General features: G+C 60.0%; 10 protein-coding genes across 10 annotated transcripts; 5 read left to right on the forward strand and 5 right to left on the reverse strand.

Annotated features, from left to right (window-relative positions):
* Nucleotides 1–4: 4 nt before the first annotated feature.
* Nucleotides 5–922, reverse strand: DPM1 (uncharacterized protein; the record flags this gene model as incomplete). The annotated part of the gene is made up of 4 exons (XM_060602040.1): nt 5–460; nt 513–723; nt 764–857; nt 892–922. 4 exons carry the CDS (start codon nt 920–922, stop codon nt 5–7), a joined length of 792 nt encoding a protein of 263 aa, XP_060458474.1.
* A 122-nt stretch (nt 923–1,044) lies between these two features.
* ELC1 (uncharacterized protein) lies at nt 1,045–1,471 on the forward strand (the record flags this gene model as incomplete). Its single annotated transcript, XM_060602041.1, has 4 exons — nt 1,045–1,150; nt 1,183–1,228; nt 1,282–1,404; nt 1,441–1,471. The coding sequence occupies 4 exons, from the start codon at nt 1,045–1,047 to the stop codon at nt 1,469–1,471; spliced, it is 306 nt and encodes a 101-aa protein (XP_060458475.1).
* Nucleotides 1,472–1,674: 203 nt separating this feature from the next.
* On the reverse strand, nt 1,675–7,415 carry NUP116 (uncharacterized protein; the record flags this gene model as incomplete). The annotated part of the gene is made up of 3 exons (XM_060602042.1): nt 1,675–7,115; nt 7,149–7,262; nt 7,304–7,415. 3 exons carry the CDS (start codon nt 7,413–7,415, stop codon nt 1,675–1,677), a joined length of 5,667 nt encoding a protein of 1,888 aa, XP_060458476.1.
* An 839-nt stretch (nt 7,416–8,254) lies between these two features.
* CcaverHIS019_0508400 (uncharacterized protein) lies at nt 8,255–9,910 on the forward strand (the record flags this gene model as incomplete). Its single annotated transcript, XM_060602043.1, has 2 exons — nt 8,255–9,430; nt 9,464–9,910. The coding sequence occupies 2 exons, from the start codon at nt 8,255–8,257 to the stop codon at nt 9,908–9,910; spliced, it is 1,623 nt and encodes a 540-aa protein (XP_060458477.1).
* A 245-nt stretch (nt 9,911–10,155) lies between these two features.
* Nucleotides 10,156–14,074, forward strand: FUN12 (uncharacterized protein; the record flags this gene model as incomplete). Its single annotated transcript, XM_060602045.1, has 5 exons — nt 10,156–10,211; nt 10,283–10,409; nt 10,489–11,061; nt 11,096–13,949; nt 13,995–14,074. 5 exons carry the CDS (start codon nt 10,156–10,158, stop codon nt 14,072–14,074), a joined length of 3,690 nt encoding a protein of 1,229 aa, XP_060458478.1.
* Nucleotides 14,075–14,351: 277 nt separating this feature from the next.
* On the forward strand, nt 14,352–16,115 carry THR4 (uncharacterized protein; the record flags this gene model as incomplete). The annotated part of the gene is made up of 2 exons (XM_060602046.1): nt 14,352–14,411; nt 14,652–16,115. The coding sequence occupies 2 exons, from the start codon at nt 14,352–14,354 to the stop codon at nt 16,113–16,115; spliced, it is 1,524 nt and encodes a 507-aa protein (XP_060458479.1).
* Nucleotides 16,116–16,667: 552 nt separating this feature from the next.
* On the reverse strand, nt 16,668–17,489 carry CcaverHIS019_0508430 (uncharacterized protein; the record flags this gene model as incomplete). The annotated part of the gene is made up of 4 exons (XM_060602047.1): nt 16,668–16,868; nt 16,923–17,068; nt 17,134–17,263; nt 17,307–17,489. The coding sequence occupies 4 exons, from the start codon at nt 17,487–17,489 to the stop codon at nt 16,668–16,670; spliced, it is 660 nt and encodes a 219-aa protein (XP_060458480.1).
* Nucleotides 17,490–18,907: 1,418 nt separating this feature from the next.
* On the reverse strand, nt 18,908–20,076 carry tgs1 (uncharacterized protein; the record flags this gene model as incomplete). The annotated part of the gene is made up of 3 exons (XM_060602048.1): nt 18,908–19,218; nt 19,260–19,637; nt 19,671–20,076. 3 exons carry the CDS (start codon nt 20,074–20,076, stop codon nt 18,908–18,910), a joined length of 1,095 nt encoding a protein of 364 aa, XP_060458481.1.
* A 1,060-nt stretch (nt 20,077–21,136) lies between these two features.
* Nucleotides 21,137–24,362, forward strand: ADE3 (uncharacterized protein; the record flags this gene model as incomplete). The annotated part of the gene is made up of 2 exons (XM_060602049.1): nt 21,137–21,198; nt 21,548–24,362. The coding sequence occupies 2 exons, from the start codon at nt 21,137–21,139 to the stop codon at nt 24,360–24,362; spliced, it is 2,877 nt and encodes a 958-aa protein (XP_060458482.1).
* A 147-nt stretch (nt 24,363–24,509) lies between these two features.
* On the reverse strand, nt 24,510–25,525 carry CcaverHIS019_0508460 (uncharacterized protein; the record flags this gene model as incomplete). The annotated part of the gene is made up of 5 exons (XM_060602050.1): nt 24,510–24,648; nt 24,679–24,774; nt 25,375–25,406; nt 25,440–25,455; nt 25,494–25,525. 5 exons carry the CDS (start codon nt 25,523–25,525, stop codon nt 24,510–24,512), a joined length of 315 nt encoding a protein of 104 aa, XP_060458483.1.
* Between the last annotated feature and the right edge of the window lie 497 nt (nt 25,526–26,022).

A 26,022-nucleotide genomic window follows, 5' to 3' on the forward strand; every position in this document is an offset into this window, starting at 1 on the left:
TACACTAGACATTCCACCAGAGATTAGCGACTCCCTTGGCATAGCCGACAATCTCATTGCCGCTAAGCTTGCTCTCGCCATAAATCCGATCAACAAAGGTAATCGGCACCTCGCCAACGGTATACCCCAGCGCGCGAGCCCGCACGACCATCTCCATCTGGAACACGTATCCCTTACTCGTGCAGCGCCCGATAATGTCGCGCAGGACCGGCAGGCGATACAGCCTAAACGAGCCTGTGAGGTCCGAGATGCCGGGCTGCAGAACTGTATCGGCGAGGTAGTTTGCCCCGCGCGACACGAGCTTGCGTTTCAGGTCCCAGCCATATACGCCGCCTGGGCCGAGACCGATGGGGTTGGCGTCCGACGACGGAGGCGAGGGCGAGGAAGCGTACCGCGTGCCCGTGACAATATCGAGGTTGTGCGTCTTTTGCTGCTTGATGAATTCGGGGATGAACTTGGGCTTGATGTGAGTGGGTACGAGAGGTTGTAAGAAGGGGGGAGGGCCCACTCACATGATGCGAGAAATCCGCGTCCATGATAATCACAAACGTCCCCGTACAAAAGTTGAGGCCGTGGACATATGCTGTCCCGAGACCGAGTTTGCCCGCTCGCGGGCGGAGCATGATCTTATCCTCGCCATAAGTCTTTGCGAGCTGGTGTGCAATCTCCTGTGTGCCATCGGGGCTTGCGTCATCTACGACGATGATCTCCCACTCGAGATTGCTTTTGTTAGCGTGTGTGGGGGGGGGGGAGGTCGACTTACTGGCTCTCAAAGGTGCGGGCCAAGAGCCACACAATGACCGGCAAGTTCTTGCGTTCATTATACGTCGGGAGGATGACCGAGTACTTGTCTGGTGCTGGGGTTATCTCTGCCTGCTCCGAAATACGCACCAGATGTCGCCATGTCGATGATGGTATGCATGGTGTGTTCCATTGTTCATTGTTCAGTTGACGCGTCACGTCGACATATCTAGTGGGAATTGATTCCGCCTCCCTCCACTTGTCAAGACAATCCCCTCACACAACTACTGTACACACCACACAATGGCCGACTTTGTGACTCTGGAAAGCGCGGACGGGTTCAGTGTTGTCGTGCCGCGCAAGATGGCCATGGCGAGTCCAACCCTCAAGGCCATGTTGGATGAGGATGGTTGGTTGTATGCAAGGAGAGGCTGACGGTAGCGGCGTTCCAGGAGGCCGCGAGTCGGACGGCGCGGTTGCAGTATCGGTGAGTATCCTCGACCTGGGGCTTCGCCTCGGCTTCGACCCGCCTGACAACAGCGGAATCATCATCCTCAAGGTTGCCGAGTATCTCGCGTACAAGGTGCAGTATGCCGACTATGCCGCTAGCGATATCCGGGAAGACTTCCTGCACCGCATCGAGCCGTACATTGCCCTCGAACTGTGAGGTGTCCAAAGGCTCTATCTAGCTGACGCCAGCCATTCGGCCGCCGACTACCTGGACATTTAGTCCTCTTCTCTCTTCACACATGTATCCATATCATCCAGTCCAACGTCCAAGCAGTGTTCAAAGGGCATGTTGTAAAGAACGGACGATAGATTGATATGCATCAGACAGGGCAAACTATGAAAGAAAGGGCCGAAGCCATGCTACTGGAAACCCGGATGGAGGGGCGCTCCTCCTCTATGGCCTATGGCCGGAAATTGGGCATGTTACGCAACAAGAGCCTCAAGGCTCTTGTCAAAGCTCTCGGTTGCGCTCTCCTGCAACAGGTGCAGGCGGTCCTTGTCGAGCAGCAAGTCCGAGACGGGTGGACGGGGCATGTATCCCGCGGAGTGGAGGTCGCTTGCGAGTGCTTGCAGAGTGCTGAGCATGTCGGTTAGGCTCGCGACTTGCTGCACGTCGCTGCGGTCGGGGAACAGCGAGGGGACCAGTTGCAGGACGCGGGGGATGGATTCCGCGAGATCCTGCAGCTCGGACGCGTCGCGTGGGTCGGGGTGGGCGCCGGCCCGTCGGGTCGCGGCGAGCAGTGGTTTGACGCGCGCTCGGATGTCGAGGTAGTCGAGGAACAACTTGCCGCCATATTCCCAGCCTTCGGCCTGGAGCGGCTCGAGCTCCTTGCACAGACGGCGCAGGAGGGCTGGGTCGTCACGCAGAACAGCTTCAGGTGCGAGCTTGGTCACGAGCGTGCGCTGGGCACGGTCGGCCAACCCAGCGGGGATCAGGTCCTTGTACTCGCCGTAGGCGTTCCCCTCCGCTGCGAGGTGCGCGGCACGTGCCTCGTGCAGCCACTCGCGCGGGATGCGGAGCTTGTCGACGAGGAACATCTGCTCGGCGGCTGTGGCCTCTGGGTGGCGGAAGAGAAGCGCCTTAAGCGCAATACAGCGGCTCTCCGAGTACGCGAGGTGGAGGAGGACGTACGCGGCCCATGTCCATTGGCCCTCCTCCTCGAGCTGCGCGGCGTACGACTCAGTCATGCGGTTTGCTGTCGCACTGTACCGCGTGCCCGACTCGTCGGCCTCCTCGCGGTCCGCAAAGTCGCGCCTCTGCAGAGCCTGCGAGAGGAGGAATGAGATGTGCCACGGGAGGCGGACGTCGGTTGGGCTCGGGCCGCAGTCGCGCGACGTGACAACATCCTCCAGGGCGAGGGTGCGGTCGGCGTACATCCTGATGAGGTTGAAGAGCACATCCGTCGGCTCGGTCGGCATCTCCCAGCGGTTGTTGGCGTCTGGCTGCTCGAGGTATGGTGGAGGAGGCTTCGACGGAGGGTGCGTCGACGACAGCGCCTCAGTGTAGTGCTCTAGCACGTCGGCGACGCCCAGCTCGAACGGGCAGCCGTGCCACAGGTACAAGCCGAAGGCACGCTTCCAGTCAAGGTTCTCGTTGACGATCACGTCTGGTGCGTGGTCGGCACCGCGCTCGGGGTTGCCTGCCGAAACGTCCGGGATACCAGCGAGCAACGCGTAGATCTTGCGGTACCCGTACCCGATGAGCGAGTTGCTTTTGTACTTGGTCCAGTCTTCGAGCTGGCGCCGAACCTCGGCCCGTAACTCGTCAGAACTGCCGGCTTGAGACACGAGCGTCGCAAGACGCAGGTCGTTGCCGTCTAATGCCGACTGCATGGCGCGGTCGGTGCGGTTGCCTGTGAGCAACGCAAACACCTTGGCGGGTCTGTCGTCGCCGGCCTCGGCGAGGTCGGCGTCCATGGCAGGCGCGACGGCGTCCTCGAGCCATTTGGAAAGGGCGAGCTTGCGGCGCATCTCGGCGACACGGTTGCTCACATCCACCGGCGTGCTTGGAGGAAGCTTCAGGTCCATCTCGTCAAAGAGCGCTTGCCCCAAGCGCCACAGGTTGGCCTCGTGAGAGCGGTCCCCGCCGTCAAACAGCTTGGCAAAGTCGCGGAAGCGGATCGCAGTGTTGGTAATCGCCACAGGGACGTTGTCGTCATTCACGTCGACCTCGGTGTATTCAAGAAGAAGTGTCAAGAGACGGTCCGCGCGAGCCTGCTCAGCGGCCTGCCGCTCGGCTAAGAGGTCTACCTGTTGTACGTAGACAACAGCGTCAGGAGAGGACTCGAACTTGGTCGACGGGGAGCAAATCTTGCCCATGTGGACAAGCTCGCCGTTGGGACCCCAGGAGCATCTGAACGAGCGGCCCAGCATCAAGCCGGCGTCAGGACGCACTCCCTCATTGCCAGCGACAAAGCTCTGGTCCAGCGGGACCTTTGCGTACTTGCGCGGCTGGCGCAACTGGGGCGGGCGGGAAGACTCGCCGAAGGAGGCGCGCTTGACGGCCCGGTCGTCAAGCCTCGCTACACCCTCCTCGGCATCATCAAAACCCGCCTCAGCACGCTTGCGCTCGAGCGCCTGGCGGATCTCGTTGGCCTTTTGCTCCGCGAGTGTTGGGCGCTTGCTCTTGGTCTCCTGCGCGCCAAAGAACGCAGACTGCATCTCGCGCATGCGCTGCATGCCGTGCGCACCGAGCTTGCTCTTGATAGCGCGGTAGGCGTCAAGCTCGTCGTCGTAGTCGTCGCTGAAGTCGGGCGAACCCTCCATGTCCTCGTCCTCGTCCTCGTACGACATCTCAGACGTCTCGTCTAAACCGCTGTCATGCTCGTCTGACATGACGTCGGCGTCGTAGAGGCTCTTGGTAGGAGGAAAAAAGCCTTCGTCCTCGTCCGAGTAGATCGAGGGGGACATCTCCTCGGGTGACCTGGACTTGTTGGGAGTGGGTGAGTGGAGGCCCTCGTCCTCGTCCTCGTCATCGTCGCTGGCGTCGAGGCCGTAGCGGCTAAAGTGCTCAACGCGGAAGGTCCACACGCCGTCGTTGTTGAAGCTCCGGAACTCAGTCTCGGGGACGGCCTGGATGCGCTTAAGCTGGCGCTTGTAGCGGGGGTCGCTGGGGTCGGTGATGGGCTGGCGAGTGGCCTTGTCGCGGGCCCAGACGTTCTCGAGTGAGATTTCGGCAGGGACGTTCATCCCCTTACCGCGAGGAGGCTTGACAGTCTCGTCGGGGTAGACAGTAAGCTCGAGCGACTCGACGACAATGATTCCGCCGAGGAGGTCGTTGAGAGACGAGACCGACGTGAGGTCGACAGGCCTGAGGAAAGTGACCTCGCCAAAGCCCTTGCGGCCGACAGTGAAGTCCGACAGGCTGCTGAGCTGGTCGTGGCTCATGGCCTTGAGCTTCTCAAGCTTGGGCCGGCACCAGTAGTCGCCGCTCTTGAGAGGGCGCTCAGAGGCAGCGACAGTCATGGTCGACGGCTGGATCTGCGCAGGGCGACGAGTGGGTGTGTCGTCGATCGCCTGGCGCAAACTGGAGGCCGGGAGGGCGGGGCTGCGCGCAGAGAGGTCAGGCGTGGATGGAGCCGAGCCGTTCGCCGAGCTTCTTAACGCAGACTTGCCAAGGACCGACTCGAGCGGGTCATCGCCGCCGTTCAGCGTGCGCGGAGGCGCGACCGTGATCTTCTTGACGTTGGGGCGCGGGATGAAGGCGTTGGGGGAGAGGGCCGCGTCGGTGAGGCCCATGTAGCGGTCAGTCGCAACAGGCGAGCCCACGAGCGAGGTGCGAGGCGAGTTAGGAGCGGGGCTTGATGCCCTCGGGGAGATCATCGAGCCGTTGACCGACGAGGTGGCGAAGCCCCTCAGCCTGGTCAGGCGGCTGCCCTTGTTTGGGGACGGGCGGTAGGACGATGCTGTGAGGGGCGGCAGAGCGGGCTTCTTGTTGGTGCTGCCGAGCTCAAGCTTCTGGCCCGAGTACTGGAACAAGTCATTGCGTCCGTATGGGTTCTGGTCGACCGACGCGGTGAGCGACGGCTGCTGCTGCTGCTGAATGTTGAGGGTCGACTGGCCGAGGGTGGAACCGAACAGGCCACCAGATTGCCCGAGAGTCGACTGCTGCATAGCAGGCTGGGTTGCGCCGCCGAACAGGCTGGTGGTGGGCTGAGCCGCTGTCGTAGACTGGCCCAGGCTGCCGAAGAGACCGCCGCCTGTGGCCGCAGCCGGCTGCTGGGCCTGTTGCTGCTGTCCGAAGAGACCCCCGCCACCACCGAACAAGCTTGGCTTCGGGGCAGCTGCAGCCGTGTTCGCGCCGAACAGACCGCCACCAGTTGGGGCGGTAGCGGCAGCCGGCTGTCCAACCCCACCGAAGCCCGTCGTGGCGGTCGCTGCAGGCTGTGCGGCGTTCGAACCGAACAGACCACCACCCATGGTGGTAGGGGGTTTGGCGCCGAAGAGGCCGCCGCCGGTGGTGGCGGTATTGGTGTTGCCAAACAGACCACCACCCGTCGCCGCGGGCTGCGCCTGCTGCTGGCCGAACAAGCCGCCACCGGTGGGAGCAGTGGTGGCGTTAGTCTGGCCAAACAAGCTCGTCGCTGGCTGCGCAGTGTTGGTGTTGGTCTGACCAAACCCGCCAAAGCCGCTCGTCGTCCCGGCCGCGGTAGTGGACCCGAAGAGGCCGCCCGGCTTGGGTGCAGCAGTGTTGCCAAACAGCCCGCCAGTCTGCGGTTGCTGTGTGTTGGCCTGGCCGAAGAGGCCGCCGCCAGTGTTGGGTTGGGGGTTTGTCTGGCCAAACCCGCCAGAGCCACTACCAAACAACCCGCCACCAGTGTTCTGTGTTTGTTGTTGATTCTGCTGCTGCCCGAAGCCGCCAAAACCGGTAGTGCCAGCCGTGTTGGTCTGGCCGAATGTGCTCGTTCCTGGGTTGGCCCCGAACCCGGTAGTAGTCGCCCCGAACGCGGGCTTGTTGGCAGCAGCCCCAAAGCCTCCGAGGCCAGTGTTCTGCTGCTGCTGAGTGTTCTGACCAAAGGGGTTGGAGTTGCCGAAGAGGCCGCCGCTAGTGTTCTGCTGCTGCTGCGGGTTGTTCTGACCAAACAGCCCACCACCCGTGTTGGTGTTCTGCGCGCCAAAGCCAGTGTTCGTCGTGTTGGTCTGGCCGAACAGACCGCCACCAGTGTTGGTCTGCGTTCCGAAGCCTCCAGAGGAGGCTCCGAAGCCGCTGGCCGTGTTGGGGGTGCTGCCAAACAGGCCACCAGGCTTGGGAGCGCCAAACGTCGAGGTCGAGGCAGCAGGCTGGCCGAAGCCACTTGACGACGAGCCGAACCCTCCCGTCTGGCCAAAGCCGGTAGTTGCAGGCTGCGGCTGCGCGGTAGGCTCCTTGCGACGCTGCTGGTAGTCGAGCATGCGCAGCTCCTCAAAGCTGCCTCCACGGTATGGCTCCATGGCGGTGATCATGTGGAAGAGGTTCGCAGGGTTCTCCTTCCCCAAGCTCTGCGGGGGATCGCGCTGCCATGTTGGCTGGTATGGAGGTGCTGCCGTGCCAGTCTGCGGTATGGGGGGGGGAGGCTGGTTGTTCCAAAGGTGCACTTGGTTGCTAGGCTGGGGCGCCTGTGTGTTGCCGGCGTTGAAGCCTCCTGTGGAGCCACCGCCAAATGTCGACGTCGCGCCACCAAAGCCCGAGGGCCGCGAGCCAAACAGGCCGCCCGACGAGGCTGCGTTGGTGGCGCCGAACGCGTTGGTCGTGTTCGTGTTCGAACCAAATAAGCCACCGCTTGTGTTGGCCGTGCCGCCGAACGTTGACGAACCCGTCGCGCCAAACGAGGGCCGCGCTCCGAACGTGTTGGTAGCAGTGTTGGCAGCGCCAAAGCCACTCGAGCCTGTCGTCAGCGCCGTGGGGTTGTAGAGCTCACCAAAGCCGCCACCAGTGTTAGTGTTGGCACCAAAGAGGCCACCGCCTGTGTTCTGCGGTTGCTGCTGCTGCTGCTGCTGGCCAAAGCCGCCCGTGTTGGTGTTCTGACCAAACCCTTGTTGTTAGCTTGATCGGTGCTCTGCACAACCAACGTACCGGTATTCTGCTGCTGGCCAAATGTTGAGCCACCGCCGCCGAACAGGCCGCCGCTTGGGTTCTGCTGCTGCTGCTGCTGTTGGTTGTTCGGCCAAGTCGAGTTACCAAACATCTTGGGATCGTGCGTTTATTGACGGGAATTTGGGAGAAGGAGTTGTGCTCAAGAGACGCACGTACACGCGCGCTCGTCGCAAGTCGTCTGAGGGAATTAGGGAGACCGATCCGACGAGCCGTCCGAACTGGCAAGCGTTGAATATAGTTCGACGCTGTGCGCGGTGGCGACAAGGATGTGGGTGATGGTGTTGGTGCGCGAACTTGTGGTCCCACTTGATGGAGAGATCCACCCTGCGGCCAAGCGGCGTTACGGCGTCATTGCCACATGGCACCATGTGGCAACCTGGGTGGCAAGTCGACATTGAGCCTCCAGGCCCGGTTTAGACGGCATTGAGTCATACACAAATGCCGTGCATGAGCCATGTATTAGATAGGCATCTACTAGGGGGGTGAGTAAGCAAGATACCAGCTGCTAGATGTCTTTGAGATTTCCATTGTGTCATACGCAAGAGTCTGACGGTTGTGGCTTGTTATGGTGAGGGAAGATGGGTTAGGGTGATCCTGCGGTCAAAAGGCATTCCAGGCGACGAGGTTACACGCGTTTAGGCACTAGCCGTTTGCCCCTTAGCTTGAGCTTGAGCACTCTGCCCTCGATCCGTTTCACTGCGTAGGTAATGTTGACAATTGACAACCTAAACCTGTCATCCAACTCGATACGCCGTCCACAACATCAGCCATAGTGCCTTCGACGTCGGCACACTGTCGGACGCAACTACCTACCTCGAGCGTGTGGGGGTAGTTTCGTAAATCGCGCGCTCAGACATCAAAATACCGCACATTGCGGAGAGCTGGGACACACCTTGTTGACGTCTCCCACTACCTGACATCTCGTCCACCATGAGCCATCCACCGAGCAACCCACTGGCGGGTGAAGAGTACGAGCTCACCAGCACAGCTCCACCGCTCGAGCGCAAGACATCCCGCACCCGCACGCTCACACTGCATGCAAACCAGGGTTCGACACTGCTGTTCGCGGCGCCAGGACAGGCTGGGCCATCGCGCCGGCGGGTTACGCGGCGGGTGAGCTCAAACGCGGCTCCAGACTCGCCGCGCGAGGCCAAATATAACCGCACGTTCTTCCTCGAGGAGGATCTTGACCAACTCGGTCAGCAGCGCGAGGAAGTAAGCCTGCCCGACTTTGGACACATGCTCGGTTTCGACGTTGGCGAGGACCACTTTGCCGTTGCAGCTGCGATGCGCAGCGCGTGGAAGAGAAAGCTCTACCTGCTCATGGAGGAACCAGGCAGCGGGCGTGAGGCGTTCTTCGTGCACATCGCAGTCACCGGCGCCATCTTCTTCAGCGTCGTCCTCACGACGTTCTCGACACTGCCCACGTTCCACACCAACCCCATCTCTGTGCGCGTGCTCTTCGGGTTCGACACGACCATCGTCTTACTCTTTACTGCCGAGTACCTTGCACGCTCGTTCGCTCACGCGGACTCGTGGGCACAGTACTACCGGTGGGCGACGAGCTTTTTCGCCATCCTCGACCTACTTTCGATCCTGCCCTACTACATCGAGCTCGCACGGCAACAAGACACGTCGATCCTCTTCCGCTTCAGCATCCTGCGCACGTTTCGGCTCCTACGCGTCTTCCGCGCGTTCCGGTACCAGAGCCAGATGTTACTGACCATCGAGGTAATGTACGTCGCTGTCCGTCGGTCAAAGGACGCACTCGTTGCGATCTCCTACTTCATCTTCCTGGTCCTGGTGCTGTTCTCGACACTCATCTACTTTGCTGAGCGTGGGGTATGGGACGCGACACTCGGCGCATTCGTCGACCCGGACGGAGACGTGTCGCTCTTCGACTCGATCCCCCAGACGGCATGGTACGCGCTCGTGACGATGAGCACGGCTGGATACGGCGATGTCGTTCCGAAGACTGCACTGGGAAAGATCCTCTCCGTCCCGCTTCTCCTCTTCGGTCTTCTCCTCATCGCGCTTCCGTCCTTTGTGCTCGGGCGCAACTTTGCGATAGTCTACGACGCAATGATCTCATTCCAGGCACAAGCTGTGAGCATTCCGCTTCTCCCAATCTGACCGCAGCCATCGATACAGCCGACACCGCGCCACTCGCTCGACTTGGACACGCCGCACGACGGCACGATGACGCCGGTCCCTGAGGAGGCTGGGCCCCTGCTGCCTGTATCCAACACAGTCAAGAGAGGCTCATCGCCAAATCCGGTCAAGATGTGGGCGGGCGACCCGAACAAGTTCACCCCTCCGATCCCTACTGTGCCAGGGATACCGACCTCATCGTCCAAGGCGGCGCGCGACAAGGACCTGACCAACACCAAGCTCGCCAAGAACCAGTACGTGTTGTTGGAGAAGATCGAGGCGCTGCGCCAAACAGTCGAGACGCAGGGGGAGATGATGAGCGTACTGATGGCTGCACTGGCCGAGAGCAACGGCGTAGAGATACCGACAGGCAAGGGTAAGGGGAGGGCAGACCGAGGGGGCCAAGATCAGGCGCCATATGAGGACATGAGGTAGAATAACATTAGATATTATCATTAGAGCGTTTGCATTAGCACATTGGACTATTTCTGGATGACGCAGCTGGACCAGCCAAGTGGAGGTTGGACGCGAATTTTGCTCCCGCTAGTCTTAAAGGGAACAAAAGTCACCCAAGCCCATTGATATCGGGGCTTACATCGCGCGACCAAAGGATCAAAGGTCAATGTGAGACTTTGCCACTCAACTCTTCTCTCACATCTCAATTCATCTCATTCATCAAAATGCCACCAAAAAAGGGAAAGAAGGGAAAGAAGGGTGGCGACGATGAGGACTTCTGGTGCGTCAATGTCAATGCCATCAAATGCCTTTTCCCAACCCCGCCGCCGTCAGTCATTGCTAATGTTGCAGGGCCGACAAGGACCAGGCATTCGACTCCAACGTTGCCACTCCCAACAATGAGCCATCGTTCGGTGGCAGCGGTGGTGGCGCGTTCGACGCTCTCGACGACGACGAGGAGGGCGGTGGTGGCCTGATGGTGAGTCAAGGCCCCGGCGTTTCGAGCGTCGGTGCGGAGCGGGATCACACGCTATGCGTCAGATTTAGCTGACACATAGGCGGCCATCGCTGCGGCCAAGAACATGAAGAAGGACAAGAAGAAGAAGAAGTCCCAGTTCGCGTTCGAGGACGAGGAGGCCGCCGAGTCAAAGGAGGCCGAGCGAGCCGACATGGACGACGAGTGGCCCGAGGACGACGTCAAGCCCAAGAAGGGAAAGAAGGGGAAGAAGGCCAAGAAGAACACCTTCGACTTTGACGACGACGACGCGGAGGCTGCTGGCGAGCCGGAGGCGCCCGCCGCGGACAACTTTGCCGACAAGGCGGCGGAGAAGGCCAACCTTGACGATGAGTGGCCGGAAGAGGACGTCAAGCCCAAGAAAGGCAAGAAGGGCAAGAAGGGCAAAAAGCAACAGGTCGAGGATGACGACGACGACGACTTCCTCGAGAAGGCCGCTGCGGAGGCCGCTACCGCCAAAGCAGCCGCTGAGGCGGAGGCTGCTGCAAAGGCTGCTGAGGCCGCTAAGGCTGCCGCTGCCGAGGAGCCCGAGGACGATGACGAGGAGGAGGAGGGCGGCGCCAACAGAATCCTCACCAAGAAGGAGAAGGAGAAGCTGAAGAAGGAGAAGGAGAAGGTGCGTAGCTGAGAAAGGAAGGGGCTAACAGCAGGCGAAGAAGAAGGCGCAGGCCGCCAAGAAGAAGGCTGCCGCTGAAGAGCCTGCCGAGTCTGCCGCTCCCGAGGCAGTGGCCGAGGCAGTGGCGGAGGCTGAGGAGGAGCCCGTCGCGGCCTCTTCGAAGAACAAGAAGAAGAAGAAGGGCGCTAAGGCTGAGCCTGCCGCTGCTGCCGCCGCCGCGCCTGCGGCCGGCAAGAAGGTGCCTGCGCATATTCTTGCCATGCAGGCTGCGATGGCCGAGAAGAAGCGTGTGGAGGAGGAGGTGGCTGCCAAGGTCGAGGCTGAGCGCCGGCGTATTGAGGAGGAGGAGCGCCGCATCGAGGAGGAAGAGGCGCGCATCGCCGCGGCCAAGGAGGCCAAGAGGGAGAAGGAGCGTCTCAAGCGCGCCCAGGCCAAGGCTGAGGGCCGTGTGCTCACGCCGGCACAGAAGCGTGAGCGCGCTGCCGCCGAGGCCCGCAAGCAGGCGCTGCTTGCGTCTGGCGTCGTCATTGCTGGTCTGCAGAAGGACGGCGAGAGCAAGCCCAAGGCGCGTCCTGTCTACGGCAAGAAGAACACCAAGAAGCAGCAGCAGCAGCAGACCCCAACCGCTTCCGGCGCTGCTACTCCAACCGCTCCCGCGTCGCCCAAGAAGACCGAGACGGAGCTCAAGAAGGAGGCGCCCAAGCCTGCAGCCAAGGACGAGTCGGAGGACGACTGGGACAAGTCGGACGGCGAGGTCGAGGCTGCCACTGCCGCTGTCAAGGACCTCAAGGTCAAGGACGAATCGGAGGACGACTGGGACAAGTCGGAGGACGAGGAGGAGGAGAAGCCCAAGCCGGCTGCCGCCAAGGCTGCGCCTGCCAAGGCTGCTCCTACCAAGGCCGCTCCTACCAAGGCCGCTCCCCAGGCCACCGCGAAGCCTGCCACCAACGGCAAGGCGTCGGCCAAGGCGCCAGTCGAGGAGTCAGAGTCGGAGGAGGAGACTGAGTCTGAAGACGAGTCTGACGACTCCGACGACGAATCTGACGAGGAGACCGACTCGGACTCTGACGACGAGATCGAGCAGGCCAAGGATCGTGCGCGCATCGCCATCTCCGCCCGACGCAAGGCTGCCGAGGCCCAGCAGAGCAAGACGGACCTCCGCTCGCCCATCTGCTGTATCCTGGGTCACGTCGACACGGGTAAGACCAAGCTGCTGGACAAGATTCGTCAAACCTCGGTCCAGGAGGGTGAGGCTGGTGGTATCACTCAGCAGATCGGTGCCACCTTCTTCCCCAAGGAGGCGCTCGTCGAGAAGACGATGGCGGTTAACAAGAACGGCGAAGTCGACGTGCAGATCCCCGGTCTGCTCATCATTGACACGCCTGGACACGAGTCGTTCACCAACCTCCGTTCGCGTGGTTCGTCGCTGTGCAACATTGCCATCCTCGTCATCGACATTACCCACGGTCTCGAGCCCCAGACCATCGAGTCGCTCAACCTCCTCAAACTGCGCAAGACGCCGTTCATCGTCGCTCTCAACAAGATCGACAAGCTCGATGCGACCGAGTGGAAGGTTCACCCCGACTCTGGCTTCCGCGACACGCTCAACGCACAGAGTCCACGTATGCAGCGCATGTTCGAGGACCGCCTCCAGCACGTCAAGATGCTGCTCATGGAGCAGGGTCTCAACTCGGAGGTCTACGACAAGAACACACAGCCCGGCCGTGTCGTCTCGGTTGTCCCCACCTCGGCTGTCACTGGCGAAGGTGTGCCCGACCTGCTCGCGCTCCTCGTCAAGCTCACCCAGGACCGCATGACGGGTTCGCTCATGTACCTCTCCGAGGCTGAGGCCACCATTCTCGAGGTCAAGGTCATCGAGGGTCTCGGCACCACCATCGACATTGTGCTTGTCAACGGTGTGCTCCGCGAGGGTGACAAGATCGTGCTGTGTGGCATGAACGGGCCGATTGTGACAACCGTGCGAGCACTCTTGACACCACAGCCAATGCGTGAGCTGCGTATCAAGTCGGCCTACATCCATCACAAGGAGGTCAAGGCTGCGCTCGGTGTTAAGATCTCAGCGCCTGGTCTCGAGAAGGCCATTGCTGGTGCACGCATGTACGTCGCCAAGAACGCCGACGAGGAGGAGTACTACAAGGACCTGGCGATGGACGACCTCACCTCGCTCGACCGGTACGTACAGAAGACTGGCCGCGGTGTCTTTGTGCAGGCGTCGACGCTGGGTTCGCTCGAGGCCCTGCTCGTGTTCCTCAAGGACATGAACATTCCCGTGTTTGAGTTCGGCCTTGGCCCTGTGTACAAGAGCGCCGTCATCCGTTCCGGACTCATGTTGGACCGTGCTCCCGAATATGCCGTCATGCTCTGTTTCGATGTGCCGGTCACCTTTGAAGCCGAGGAGCAGGCCAAGAAGGAGGGTGTCAAGATCTTCTCGGCAATGATCATCTACCACCTCTTTGACGCGTTCAAGAAGCACATGGAGGAGGTGCGTGAGGCGCGCATGAAGGAGGCGGCACCGATGGCCGTGTGGCCCGTCAAGCTTAAGATTCTCAAGGCCTTTGCGTCCAAGGACCCTATTATCGTGGGCTGCGACATTGTCGACGGCGCAACGGCGCGTGTCGGTACTCCAGTGGGCGTCGTGCGGTATGACAAGGAGACGGGCAAGCGTGAGATCATCCCGCTCGGCAAGATCACCTCGCTTGAGATCAACCACAAGCCGATGCAGGTCGTCAAGAGATCGCAGGTCGGTGCGGGTGTCGCAGTCAAGATTGAGCGTGCGGCCCACCAGGCGGCGCGCTCCTACGGGCGACACTTTGACGACAAGGACGAGATTGTGTCGCTCATCTCGCGCCAGTCGCTTGACACTCTGAGTGAGTTTAAGTGGAGTTTCCTTAGTCGACTCGTGCTGACAGCAGAAAACACGTTCCGCGACCAGGTCGAGATGTCGGATTGGGCCTTGTTGAAGAAGATGAAGATCGAGCAGGGCGTTGCATAAACGCGCGTGCTCAGTGTTGTTTGCTCTCTCTCTCATGCATGGTTTTGTTAGCAAGTAGCAAGTGGTGTTGCAGCTACGGCGGCGGCCGCGTAGGAGGCTTGAACGTTCTCGTCCAGCCCAGTTGTATTACGTAAAAATCCTGTGTGCGGATCGATCAACCGGGTGAGTCTGCTGGCGACGCCGCGACTCAATCTTCCCTGGAAAAGTCCGGAGGGGGTACCCCGTCGAGCTCGCCATTGCATCTCTGCTTTGTACTCTGTACTCTACCTCTACCAAAATGTCCCAGACGCGCTACTTCTCCACTCGCGGTGGCAACGAGACCCTCTCGTTCGACGAGGTGAGTAGTGCGCTTGCCGTGGTTGAGCGTATTCTGGTTGGCCGCGCTCTCTCATGTGTCCTCTGGCGCGACGTCTACCCCGCACTGCACGCACTGCGATTCAATTAATTGAATGGAACAGCTGTACAGCCGAGCGGTGTCCCGTCCCGTCCGTCATTAAGGCCGACGCCCGACTCGCAACGCTACGTCGACTCACATCTCCACCATCCTCCCCCACGTACACATGCTAACCAACTCCAGGCGGTCCTCCGCGGCCTCGCCCCCAACGGCGGTCTGTACATTCCGACCGAGATCCCCTCCCTCCCTGCCAACTGGGAGACTGAGTGGGAAGGCCTGTCGTTCCCCGAGCTCTCGCACCGCATCCTCTCGCTCTTCGTTCCCGAGGACTCGATCCCCCCCGCCGACCTCAAGGACATTATCGACCGGTCGTACGCGACCTTCCGGGCGCCCGAGGTCACGCCGCTCCGCAAGACGGCCGATGGCGAATACGTTCTGGAGCTGTGGCACGGCCCCACGTGGGCATTCAAGGACGTCGCCCTCCAGTTTGTCGGCAACGTCTTTGCTTATCTCCTTGGCAAGATGAATGCCACTGGCGCAAACGAACACCTGACCGTCCTAGGCGCTACATCGGGTGACACGGGTTCGGCAGCCATCTACGGCCTGCGTTCCAAGCCCGCCATCACGATCTTCATCCTGTACCCCGACGGACGTATCTCGCCCATCCAGCAGGCCCAGATGGCGACCGTTGCCGACGCAAACGTGTACACTGTTGCGGTGGAGGGAGCCGACTTTGACACGTGCCAAGCTATTGTCAAGAGCTGCTTTTCCGATGCCGAGTTTAACGCCGCGCACCGCCTCGGCGCCGTAAACTCGATCAACTGGGCCCGGATCCTCGCACAGATTGTCTATTACTTCCAGGCATATTTCCTCCTCCCCAAGGACAAGCGGGACAAGGTCCAGTTTGTTGTGCCTACCGGCAACTTTGGCGACATTCTCGCTGGATGGTATGCTAAGCGCCTTGGTCTGCCTTGTCGCCAGCTTGTGGTGGCGACCAACGAGAATGACATTCTCGCCCGTTTCTTCGCAACGGGCCGCTACGAGAAAGAGGACTCGAGCGCCGAAGTCAAGGCCACCTACTCGCCCGCCATGGACATTGCTCTCTCGTCCAACTTTGAGCGTCTTCTCTGGTACCTTGCGTACGAGACTCAGAATGCCGAGGACAAGCACAAGAGCGTTGAGGAACGCCGTGCCGCCGCCCAAGCTACCTTGAATGGATGGATGGACGATTTGAAGCGCACCGGCCGCGCAGACATGGGTTCGGCAGTCAAGGATGCGGCCGCCGCAGAGTTCTGGGCCGAGCGCGTATCTGACCAAGACACGCTCGCCGAGATCCGCAAATACGCCCCCTCGTACATTGTGGACCCGCACACCGCTGTTGGGCTGGCGACTCAGTCCCGTTCCAAGGCGCGTAGCCCCGACTCGACGTGGGTCACGCTCTCCACTGCGCATCCCGCAAAGTTCTCCGAGGCAGTCGAACTCGCCACGGCACAGACGCCCGACTTCAACTTCCGCCGCGACGTGCTTCCTCCCGCGCTGGCTCAACTCGAGGACCTGCCGCAGCGTGTGTACAAGGTCTCGGGGGAGGAGGGGGTGCGTGCCCTCATTGAGATGGTGAAGCGCGGGGACAAGCCCACGCCCGCGTAACGTTGTATAGGCATGCATTGATAGAATGGTGTGGGTGTGGGTGTGGGTTTGGTTTTGTGGCTTGTGATGTTGTGGATTTGTGGCTTTTGTGGCTTGTGATATTGTGGAGTATGAGCGCTCGATGGTCGATGAGCGCTTACAGGCACGGACCGCGATGCCCACACACCGTCGCTATCTCACTCCAACTTGTTCGTATTCGGCCTGATCGAGCTCGGACCATTCGAGATGATACAAGACGAGCGGAGCGTCGATTATTCATCTTATCCAGCGCTCCTGGGCGAGTTTATATTCCGAGCCTTCATATCCATGCCGTTCATACCGTTTATACCAGGGATGCGCATCTTGCCATCTTGCCAACCTCTCGAGGCTGGCTCAACTTGGGCTTGGGACTTGGGCTTTTGGGAAAACTTGCCCTCTGCCTCCTCCATCCGCCAGCGACTAGCGTTCGGATCAATTTCATGCATTTGGACAACTTCTATCTACATTTTTCTACTCGGCCACTTTTTCGTTTGCCTTTTTTTTTTTTCTTCCAAGACGTCTCAAAGTCCTGCTCTAGTGCACACCGTTCGCCGCGCCGTTGACATTGACCACACCATTGACACCGTTGGCGACACTCGCGGCCTTGGCCTTGTTGGCGCGGATGGTCGCTGCCTGTGCGGCCTTGGCGGCGCGGATGTGCTCGTTGACGAGACCGCGGGCCTCGAGTTCCTCGAGCGTCAGGTGGGCGGCACCGTAGACATGTCCGAGGCATGTCTGGGGTTAGCTCTTGTTCATTTATCCTGTCCTCTATCCCCTCCACACACTCACCTTGGCTCCACACGAGCAGTCAAAGCCCTGCGCCATATCCCACTCGGTCGAGGGGTAGAAGAACGTAATGTCCTGTCCGGCGCTCAGACCACGCGGACCAGCTACGACTTCCCACCGCCCCGGCGCCCCGGGGTACAGGTACATCTCTGCGGACGGGTCACATGAATGGTTCACTTGTGTCAAAAAGACTACCTCTATAGGGGGGACGTACTGAAAAGAATATCCGAGTTGAGTTCGAGGTGGTCGTCAGGTCCGTTACCGAACTGGACGGACGAGTAGGCTTTGACTGGCGCGAGAGACTTGTTGTCCAGTAGGGCGAGGCGCTCTCCGGGAGCAAAGGCCTTGAGAGTTAACTAAGACTTAAGAACAGCGCTCCAAACTTACCCGGTCAGCAACCAGCTTGGAGCTGAAGCTCTCACTGCCGTTGGCGGCGGACGAAAAGACGACGTGGAAGCCAGTGTGCGAGGGAGTGTAGCCCTCAGCCGACATGGGCTTCAGGTACTCTGCGGGTGCGTCGTTGGGCAGATGGTCCTTGACGGCGTCTAAGGAGATTATGGACATGGACATGTTGGTCTAGGTGAAGTCTGGGGGGGAGAGGGGGGGGTCAGGTGTGGGAGCGACACAGCAGTGCCGTATATAAGATGCAGTAAAATAGTATGATGGAGGCGGGGGATTGGGGGATATCCAGCTCCGCCTACGAGTATGCGAGAATACTAGCCAGTAACCAGAGTCGCAGTGTCGCAGTCCCGGCAATCGGGGGTACCGAGGGTTCTGATGGCATGATGTATCAGCGGAATCAGATTGTAAACGGCCGTTGGGTTCCGTGCCTCAGGAACAGAGGCGTTTGCCCTTAGATAGACCCCATGGGGCGTACCCTATCAGCATCAGCGCTGTAAAATAACGCCACTTGAACTTGTCCTCTGAAGCACAACTGGAGAGGCTGGAGAGGTCGTAGTCAGAGGCAACAGACGAGACATGAGCGCTCGTGATAGCTCAAGCCCTTGGCTTAGCTAAACATTTTCAGACCGACGCACACAGATCTAATCTTGGCAGCCCTTACAGGCTGATCAGTAGCTCCACCCCCCTCTTCCTCTTCGTTTTCAAACGCCTCCCAACGCCTCTGGCTCTCAACCCAATGGGCCAGTGAGCCAGTCACAGCCCGGGGCGAAACTACACTCAACTTGGACAGGTTGCGACTTTCTTGGGGCCAGCCACAGTTCCCGTGCACTCTGCTTTGTCCTCGGGGCTCCGCCCTCTTTCACTAGAACGACCAATCTCTCGAACGACTCTGCGCCTACCTTCCATTCGGGAACATACGCATTCCGCACGTGTGACGGTGTCATCAGTCGGTGTCTCCTGACGCAAATTTCTCACGGCGTGGCCCAATCTCATTCGTCGAGCCCATTCGTCTAATCCAAACTCACGTCGTCGAGTCTGGTGCCAGACTCGACTCGCCTGTATACCAACTGAGCTGCGGGCTCACGCCACCGCTCTCGGCTCTCGCGGTCCATTGCGGGCATTCCACTTCCATTCCAAGCGCGTGCCACCTCCACCGCCCACAATGCCGCCCGCGAATGAGCTGCCCTCCATGCACAGGCCGTCCGGGAAAAATCCATGGCACTGCACGTCGGGGCCGGGTATGTGTCCGTTACGTCTGCCGGCGGCAGTGGTCCAATAAGCCCAATCCCCAATGCCCCCGGCCCGTCAGCAGGCAAATTAATGCGGACCCTGTGGCATACACACACACAGCTCTTTCGAATCAGTGGGCCAAGCCCTGCATCTTGTCACCCTCGTGGGGCTGTTTGGCTCTGCTCAACCAACGTAGACGTGCCCATGGGGCCCGGTGGAGGTCTTTGTTCTCTCGCTCGTGCCTCCTCCCGGTCGCTCACCGTGGCGAGTAACCCCGCCCGCCCGCTTCCACGGCCGTTCCAGCCCGTCATCTCGAACAGTCGCTCGAACCTCGACCGCAAAGTACCTACCGATCCTCATCCCCCGTCCACCAGACCACCGTAGTACGCGGTAACAGCCTTGAGCTTGTCCCCGACCCATTCCTCCTCCATCTCAACCCACTCGCGGCCCCGCTCAGCCCCATTCTCAGCGTCCTTCTGCGGCACATCGAGCGTGTTAGCAAGTGACGCGACTTCCTCGACGTCAACGTTTCGCGGGAGGTAATACGCAATGTTGGGCGTGATTGGAGCCGTGATCGCGAAGAGCTCGTCGCCAGGGATGGGAAGGACAGCAGAGAGAGGGTATGTGGGCGACCCGTCCGCACCAAAGGACAAATATTCTGGCCCGCCTGAAATTAGCGTCCATACTTCCTTTCTATCCAGCACTCACCCCACGGCGGCGAAAGAAACACCACATCCACTTCCTCCCGTGCATGTGCCCCACGGCGCGCATACTCGCGCGCCCACTCGACATAGTCGGCGAGCACGAACTCGATGCGGTCAGCAACGCCGTAGTGCAGTGCATTATGCCGTGCGAGCGAGAGACGCGTAATGTCGTTGTCCATGGCAATGACGCGCTCGCAAGTCCGCGCAAACGCAATCGCGTTTCCTCCGACCCCGCAGAACGCGTCGAGAATCACGTCAGACCGACATCGCTCGGCGATGTGCTCGGCGATCTCTGACGGCGTCACGCTGAACCACCCCGTGTCGTCGAGGAGGAGCGGGAGGCGCGAGTACGCGGGGAAGAGGGAGTGGCGCTGGTAGAAGTCTGTTGTCAGCGAGTAAAGGAAGGAGGACGTACACTTCTTCAGATGTGCCGGCACGTCTGCGGCCTTCTCGTAACGTGGCACGAGGCCGGTGCAGTCCCACGGGTGCCGTTCGTGGTCGTCCGTCCGCTGGCGCTTGGACGGTGACACGAGTGCGTTGGCCGCGCGTTTTCGGTTACCGCCAGAGGGTCCAGCCTCGTCCGGGGTTGCCGCGACAGCGACGACAACCTCCTCCTCCTCGACTTGCACCTCCTGTTCGTCACCTTCCTCCGGGTCATCACCTTCCTCGTGATCGTCACTCGGCGGTTGCGTTGGCAGCAGGTCGCCTCTACTGGACGAGCCGCTTGGAGGCTCGGCGACTGGGTTGGCGCGGAGTGTGCTCTTGAGGTCCCATGGGAGAGCGGCGAAGATGGAGGCGCCGCGTCCGCCGCGTCGACGCATTGTTGTTGTTGGGTCAAAGTGTGGTGCGAGATTGAATCTTGCGTCATGTAGATGTGAGCCGTGGGAGATTTATCCACGTGTCAAAGTGGAGGTCTGACAGTGTTGGTGATATGGTGAGACGGGGATGAGTTTGCACCAAATGCGCCGATATTACCAACTGGAGAGAGCACGACAGGATACCAGGATGACAGGATGACAGGATGACAGAATGCCAGGATGTCGTTGGATTTGGTAGTGGCTGATTCTGACTGACAGAACAGATACTTCTTGGGCTGTGCAGTGACGATGTCGATTGTCGGACGTCGGACTTGAGTGGCAGGCACGATTGATGGCATGCATACTTGAGCCGAAGCCACGACATACCAGCTCAAACGCGTTTGCCTGTAATTGTCTGCTCTTACGCGTATACGTGACCTCAGGCGCTAAACCCTTACGGCATGACCTGGACTTGGCTTGGATGGGACTTTGCGAGAGAAATTTATCGTCACAGATGCACAGGAACGCGTAAAAGCAGGTTTTTCCAACAGGAATGCCGAGAGGGTAAAGCTTTTCCAATAATCTCATCTACACCTACCTCACATCCTCCTACTGGGTCAGAACTAGCGCTCACAGTTTCCAGAGTGCACAGAGTTAACCCGAAAAAAAAAACAGAGTGCATCTGTAGATAGCTAGACGAAGAGAGTGAGACAGATCGCTCTGCCTCCGCCGCCCCTCCACCTCCGCGGCCGTCAACTTTTTCAAAAGGATCTTAGGATCAAGGATTGCCATGCCGTGTCCATCACTCGCCTCAACCTCTTCATTACCTCGCGTTCAGCTCGCAAGGCTTCGCACAGGCCTGCGCTCGTCGTCTTCTTGCATGCGCCCACTGGCAAGGTTCAACCACGCGTTGACAAAAAACGCCCTCGTCAGGCACCACCACCTTCAAGCGACATCCCGAGTCACGGCAACCGCGCGCCTTCCGAGTCGGACCACTCGCCCTGCCCACCTCACTAGCCCGCTTGGGAATTACCCGACAACCATCCAACGCTCTCTTCTTCACTCTTCCTCAACTACTCTCAACATGAGCGCAGCCAAGTCGTACACGGGCTCGGCCCAGCTCATCGATGGCAACGCCATTGCAAAGTAAGTCGACCTGGTTGACGCAGAGTGTCAGCACGGACAAGGTCTTGGTAGCATCGGAACAACGCAACGTGGAGGCACTTGTCAACCTTCACTATCATTGGAGAAGGCAACCATATTTTCCATCCAGCAACGCGTTCTGGGAGGAGCCGACACCGCTGCAAGTGAACGGCAGCCCACGTGTGCTGAATGCCGCGACCTTTGACGCGTCAACGCCTCCACGTACACGTTGTCGGAGAGTGGGGCGCTCGGATACAGGACGGGGCCAGTCGGGCTACCTCAGCTTTCTTCTGCTTCATGGAGGCTGTGCTCTTGAGGATCACTCCGCACGGCGACACGCAACTAACCCCAGGGACATCCGCCTGAACATCCATGCGGCTATCGATGAGCTCCAGGCCAAGGAGAAGTCATTCAAGACGCCCGTGCTCTACATCTACCAGCTGGGCTCGAACCCGGCGTCGTCAACGTACATCCGCATGAAGCTCAAGGCGGCTGAGGAGTCGGGCATGAATGTCAAGCACATCCAGGTGCCCGCCGACAGCGAGGTTGAGAACCAGGCCCCGGGCACTGGCGTCAAGAAGCTCCTTGACCTCGTGAACAAGGCCAACGGCGACGACAAGGTGTCTGGTATCCTTGTCCAGCTCCCCCTCCCCGGCGCGAGCAAGGAGGAGGAGAAGAGGGTTGTCGAGTCGATCTCGGTCGGCAAGGACGTCGACGGCTTCCACCCCGAGAACATTGGCCTGCTCTCGGGCCGCCTCACTGAGCCCTACTTCACCCCCTGCACGCCCGCAGGCATTGAGCGCCTGATTGACTCGACCGGCTTTGACCTCAAGGGCTCCAACGTCGTCGTGCTCGGCCGCTCGGACATTGTCGGCACCCCTACGTGCGCGCTCCTCCGTAAGCGCGACGCGACCGTCACCCAGTGCCACTCGAAGACGGTTGGCCTCCCCGAGATTGTGCGCCAGGCCGACGTCGTCGTCGCTGCTATCGGCGTGGGTCAGTTTGTCAAGGGCGACTGGATCAAGCCTGGTGCAATCGTCATTGACGTTGGCACCAACTTCATCCCTGACGCGACCAAGAAGTCGGGCCAGCGCATGGTCGGTGACGTCGACTTTGACGTTGCCTCCAACGTTGCCGGCTTCATCACTCCTGTGCCAGGAGGTGTTGGCCCCATGACCGTTGCCATGCTCATGAACAACACCTTCCGCGCTGCCAAGCGCCAGTGGGAGAGCCGTCGCCAGCGCCACCTCACTCCTCTCCCCCTCCGCGTCCTCGACCAGGTGCCTTCGGACATTGAGATCGCTGTCGCCCAGACTCCCAAGCCTGTCGCCGACATTGCGCGCGAGATCGGTGTTCTCAGCGACGAGATCGAGAGCTTCGGCAAGTACAAGGCCAAGATTGAGCTCGATGTCCTTCACCGCCTCCAGGACCGCAAGGATGGCAAGTACATTGTTGTCGCCGGTATCACGCCCACTCCTCTCGGCGAGGGCAAGTCAACGACAACGATCGGTCTCGCCCAGGCTCTCGGTGCGCACTTGCAGAAGACGGCCATTGCCTGTGTCCGTCAGCCCTCGCAGGGCCCGACCTTTGGTGTCAAGGGTGGTGCCGCAGGCGGTGGCTACTCGCAGGTCATCCCCATGACCGAGTTCAACCTCCACCTCACTGGTGACATCCACGCCGTTACCGCTGCCAACAACCTCCTCGCTGCTGCCATTGACGCGCGCATGTTCCACGAGAGCACGCAGAGCGACAAGGCGCTCTTCAGCCGCCTCACGCCTCCCAAGAAGGGTGTGCGCTCGTTTGCCAAGCCTATGCTTAAGCGCCTTGAGAAGCTCGGCATCAACAAGACCAACCCTGCCGACCTCACCGAGGAGGAGGCCGCTCGCTTCGCCCGCCTCGACATTGATCCCGCCACCATCACCTGGAACCGTGTGCTCGATGTCAACGACCGCTACCTGCGCAAGATCACCGTTGGCCAGGCCCCTACCGAGAAGGGCTTCTCTCGCGAGACTGCGTTCGACATTGCCGTCGCGTCCGAGGTCATGGCTGTCCTTGCTCTTGCCACCGACCTCGCCGACATGCGCGAGCGCCTCGGCCGCATGGTCGTCGCCTCGTCCAAGAACGGCGACCCCATCACCGCCGAGGACATTGGCTGTGCCGGTGCTATGGCCGTCCTCATGAAGGACGCCATCAAGCCCACCCTCATGCAGACGCTCGAGGGCACGCCCGTGTTCGTCCACGCCGGCCCCTTTGCCAACATTGCCCACGGCAACTCGTCGATCATCGCCGACCGCATTGCGCTCAAGCTTGCGGGTGTCGAGGAGGGCGACTCGGAGGACCGCAACGGCTACGTCATCACCGAGGCTGGCTTCGGTGCCGACATTGGTATGGAGAAGTTCTGCAACATCAAGACACGTATTTCGGGCCTCAACCCCAACGCCGTCGTGCTCGTCGCGACCATCCGTGCGCTCAAGATGCACGGTGGCGGCCCCACCGTCTCGCCGGGCAAGCCTCTCGACCCCGTGTACTCGACCGAGAACCTCGAGCTGCTCGAGAAGGGCTGCGCCAACCTCGGCAAGCACATTGAGAACGCCAAGAAGTTCGGCCTCAAGGTCGTGGTCGCGATCAACCAGTTCGTCTTCGACACCGAGGCCGAGATGAAGCTCGTGCAGGACTACTCGCTCAAGGTGGGCGCCGACTACGCCGTCCCCGCCAACCACTGGGCCAAGGGTGGCGAGGGTGCTGTCGCGCTCGCCGAGGCCGTCGTCGACGCGTGCAAGGACGAGTCGCACTTCAAGTTCCTGTACGACGTCAACCTGCCTCTCGAGGAGAAGATGTCCATTATCGCTAAGGAGATGTACGGTGCCGACGGCGTCGAGCTCGCCCCCGCCGCCAAGGCCGAGGTCGAGCGCTACGAGCGCCAGGGCTACGGCAACCTTCCCATCTGCATGGCCAAGACTGCGCTCTCGCTCTCGGACGACCCCAGCCGCAAGGGTGTCCCCACTGGCTTTACGCTGCCTATTCGCAACGTCCGCCTCTCGGCCGGTGCCAGCTTTGTCTACCCCCTCGTTGGCGACATGTCGACCATGCCGGGCTTGACCACCCGCCCCGGTTTCTACGACATTGACCTCGACCCCGAGACTGGCGACATTCTCGGTCTCTGCTAAGCAATTGCTCCAGTAGTTGCTCAGATCCATATACAACAATCTCTCGCATATTCAACCTGTAATCTTTACATCGGATGCATCCGCCTCAACGGCGACCGTAGCATAGTAACGACTTGGGTGCATTGAGGGTGTAAAAGCATAGCAGTCTTATCGGTACCGCCGCACATGAAATCCATCCTTATCCCCCAGCGTCGCTGCGATGGTATCAGGTGAAGCATCACACGTCTCGTCAACCTGCAACCCCGCGACTTTGGCGGCCGGCGGTCCGTGGCGGAGGAACGCCTTGCTGATGTCAGCCAGTCCGTGCAAGACGAACAACTTGGCAATGGCTTCGGCGGACCCGACAGCGGCGCCCTCGACACTCGAGTCTGGGTGGTTATGGCACCATCCGCGAATGCCGAGGCGTTCTGCTCTGGTGTAAGCGCGCCTTTCACTCCTGACGTGGGATGTAGAGGTCAGTATCATCATAGGCACGAGCCGTGCCAGCTAGGCACTACGCGGGAGACTTGGTTGGATACGAGAATACCGACGACTGACGGCATTAGAGGCAAGGGAGGCAATGGATTTCAAGTGGGAGTGGCGAGAGGCGGAATATGGCCGCTCCCACGGAGGACAGCTATTGATCACACGGAAAGCTCGGCTCGGTTGTGAAGAACACACAAAGCACTCCACATGTACACGCTCTCCCGACCCCGTTTGGATCAGACGCACACACCCGCAATCAGAAGATTGCCACAGCACACAACCAGTGTCCAATATCCGAACCCCGCGATCACACTCGATCGCGGCTCGTAGATAGACCGCATCTCCAACGCGAACGCGAACGCGCCCGGCGGCATGGGCATGCATGCATCGGAGCGTAGCATGTCCAACCTCCGCGCATGTCCCGGGCCGTGATTCGGGATGAATCGGAAGCACCGATCAGAGGTTACGGCTTGACCCGATACTGCACTGTGTCCAGGTCCAGGTTCAGGTCCAGGGCTCGGCATCAGAACTCGGGAGTTTGACTTACTCTCGCTGGGTGTAATACCGAAAGCACACACCCTGTTATTAGAAGGACCGCTGGCTATTGCGCACTTGCACGGTGCCGGTGCTGGTGTGAGTGTAAGTGTGGCCGGGGCCCGGGCGTACACTTTGAACTTGATTAGGTCGACGGGTGGCATGGGAATGGTGGCATCAAGGCGGAAGGCGTTTGTTATTAACTTGTCAGGTAAAAGAGGAGTGTGCGACAAAGGGCAAGCAGGGGGGGACAAAAGAGGAGGAAGGACTAGATTGTACGGAAATAACGCCCGGTTTACAGGGATCAAAAGATCACAAGATCATCTCAGTAGTTGGAGCGTGTTTTTGGTTCCGTTAATTCGACGGTGAGGGGACAAAAGGTAATCGGAGTAAATGGAGGCATTAACCGGTTGTTACCTCGCTCAGTTAACCAGTCTCTCCGAATCCGGTTAGAGAAAGAAGGCGAGTCGAGTCGGTCGGTCGGTCGTTTGTTGCCGTTGCCGTGAATGTTCCTTCCTTTACTAAGTTACCTCAGGTGATCAAATGATATCAAGTTGTCCAGTGACATTCCGCTCTCACCCCACCTTGCTCACCTTCACCTCCTTCCCTTCCCAATTACATGTCATCCAACTCCATCTTCATCTCTTTTTCGTTTCCACTA

The sequence above is a fragment of the Cutaneotrichosporon cavernicola genome (genome assembly GCF_030864355.1).
Source record: "Cutaneotrichosporon cavernicola HIS019 DNA, chromosome: 5".
In the NCBI taxonomy this organism is placed as follows: domain Eukaryota; kingdom Fungi; phylum Basidiomycota; class Tremellomycetes; order Trichosporonales; family Trichosporonaceae; genus Cutaneotrichosporon; species Cutaneotrichosporon cavernicola.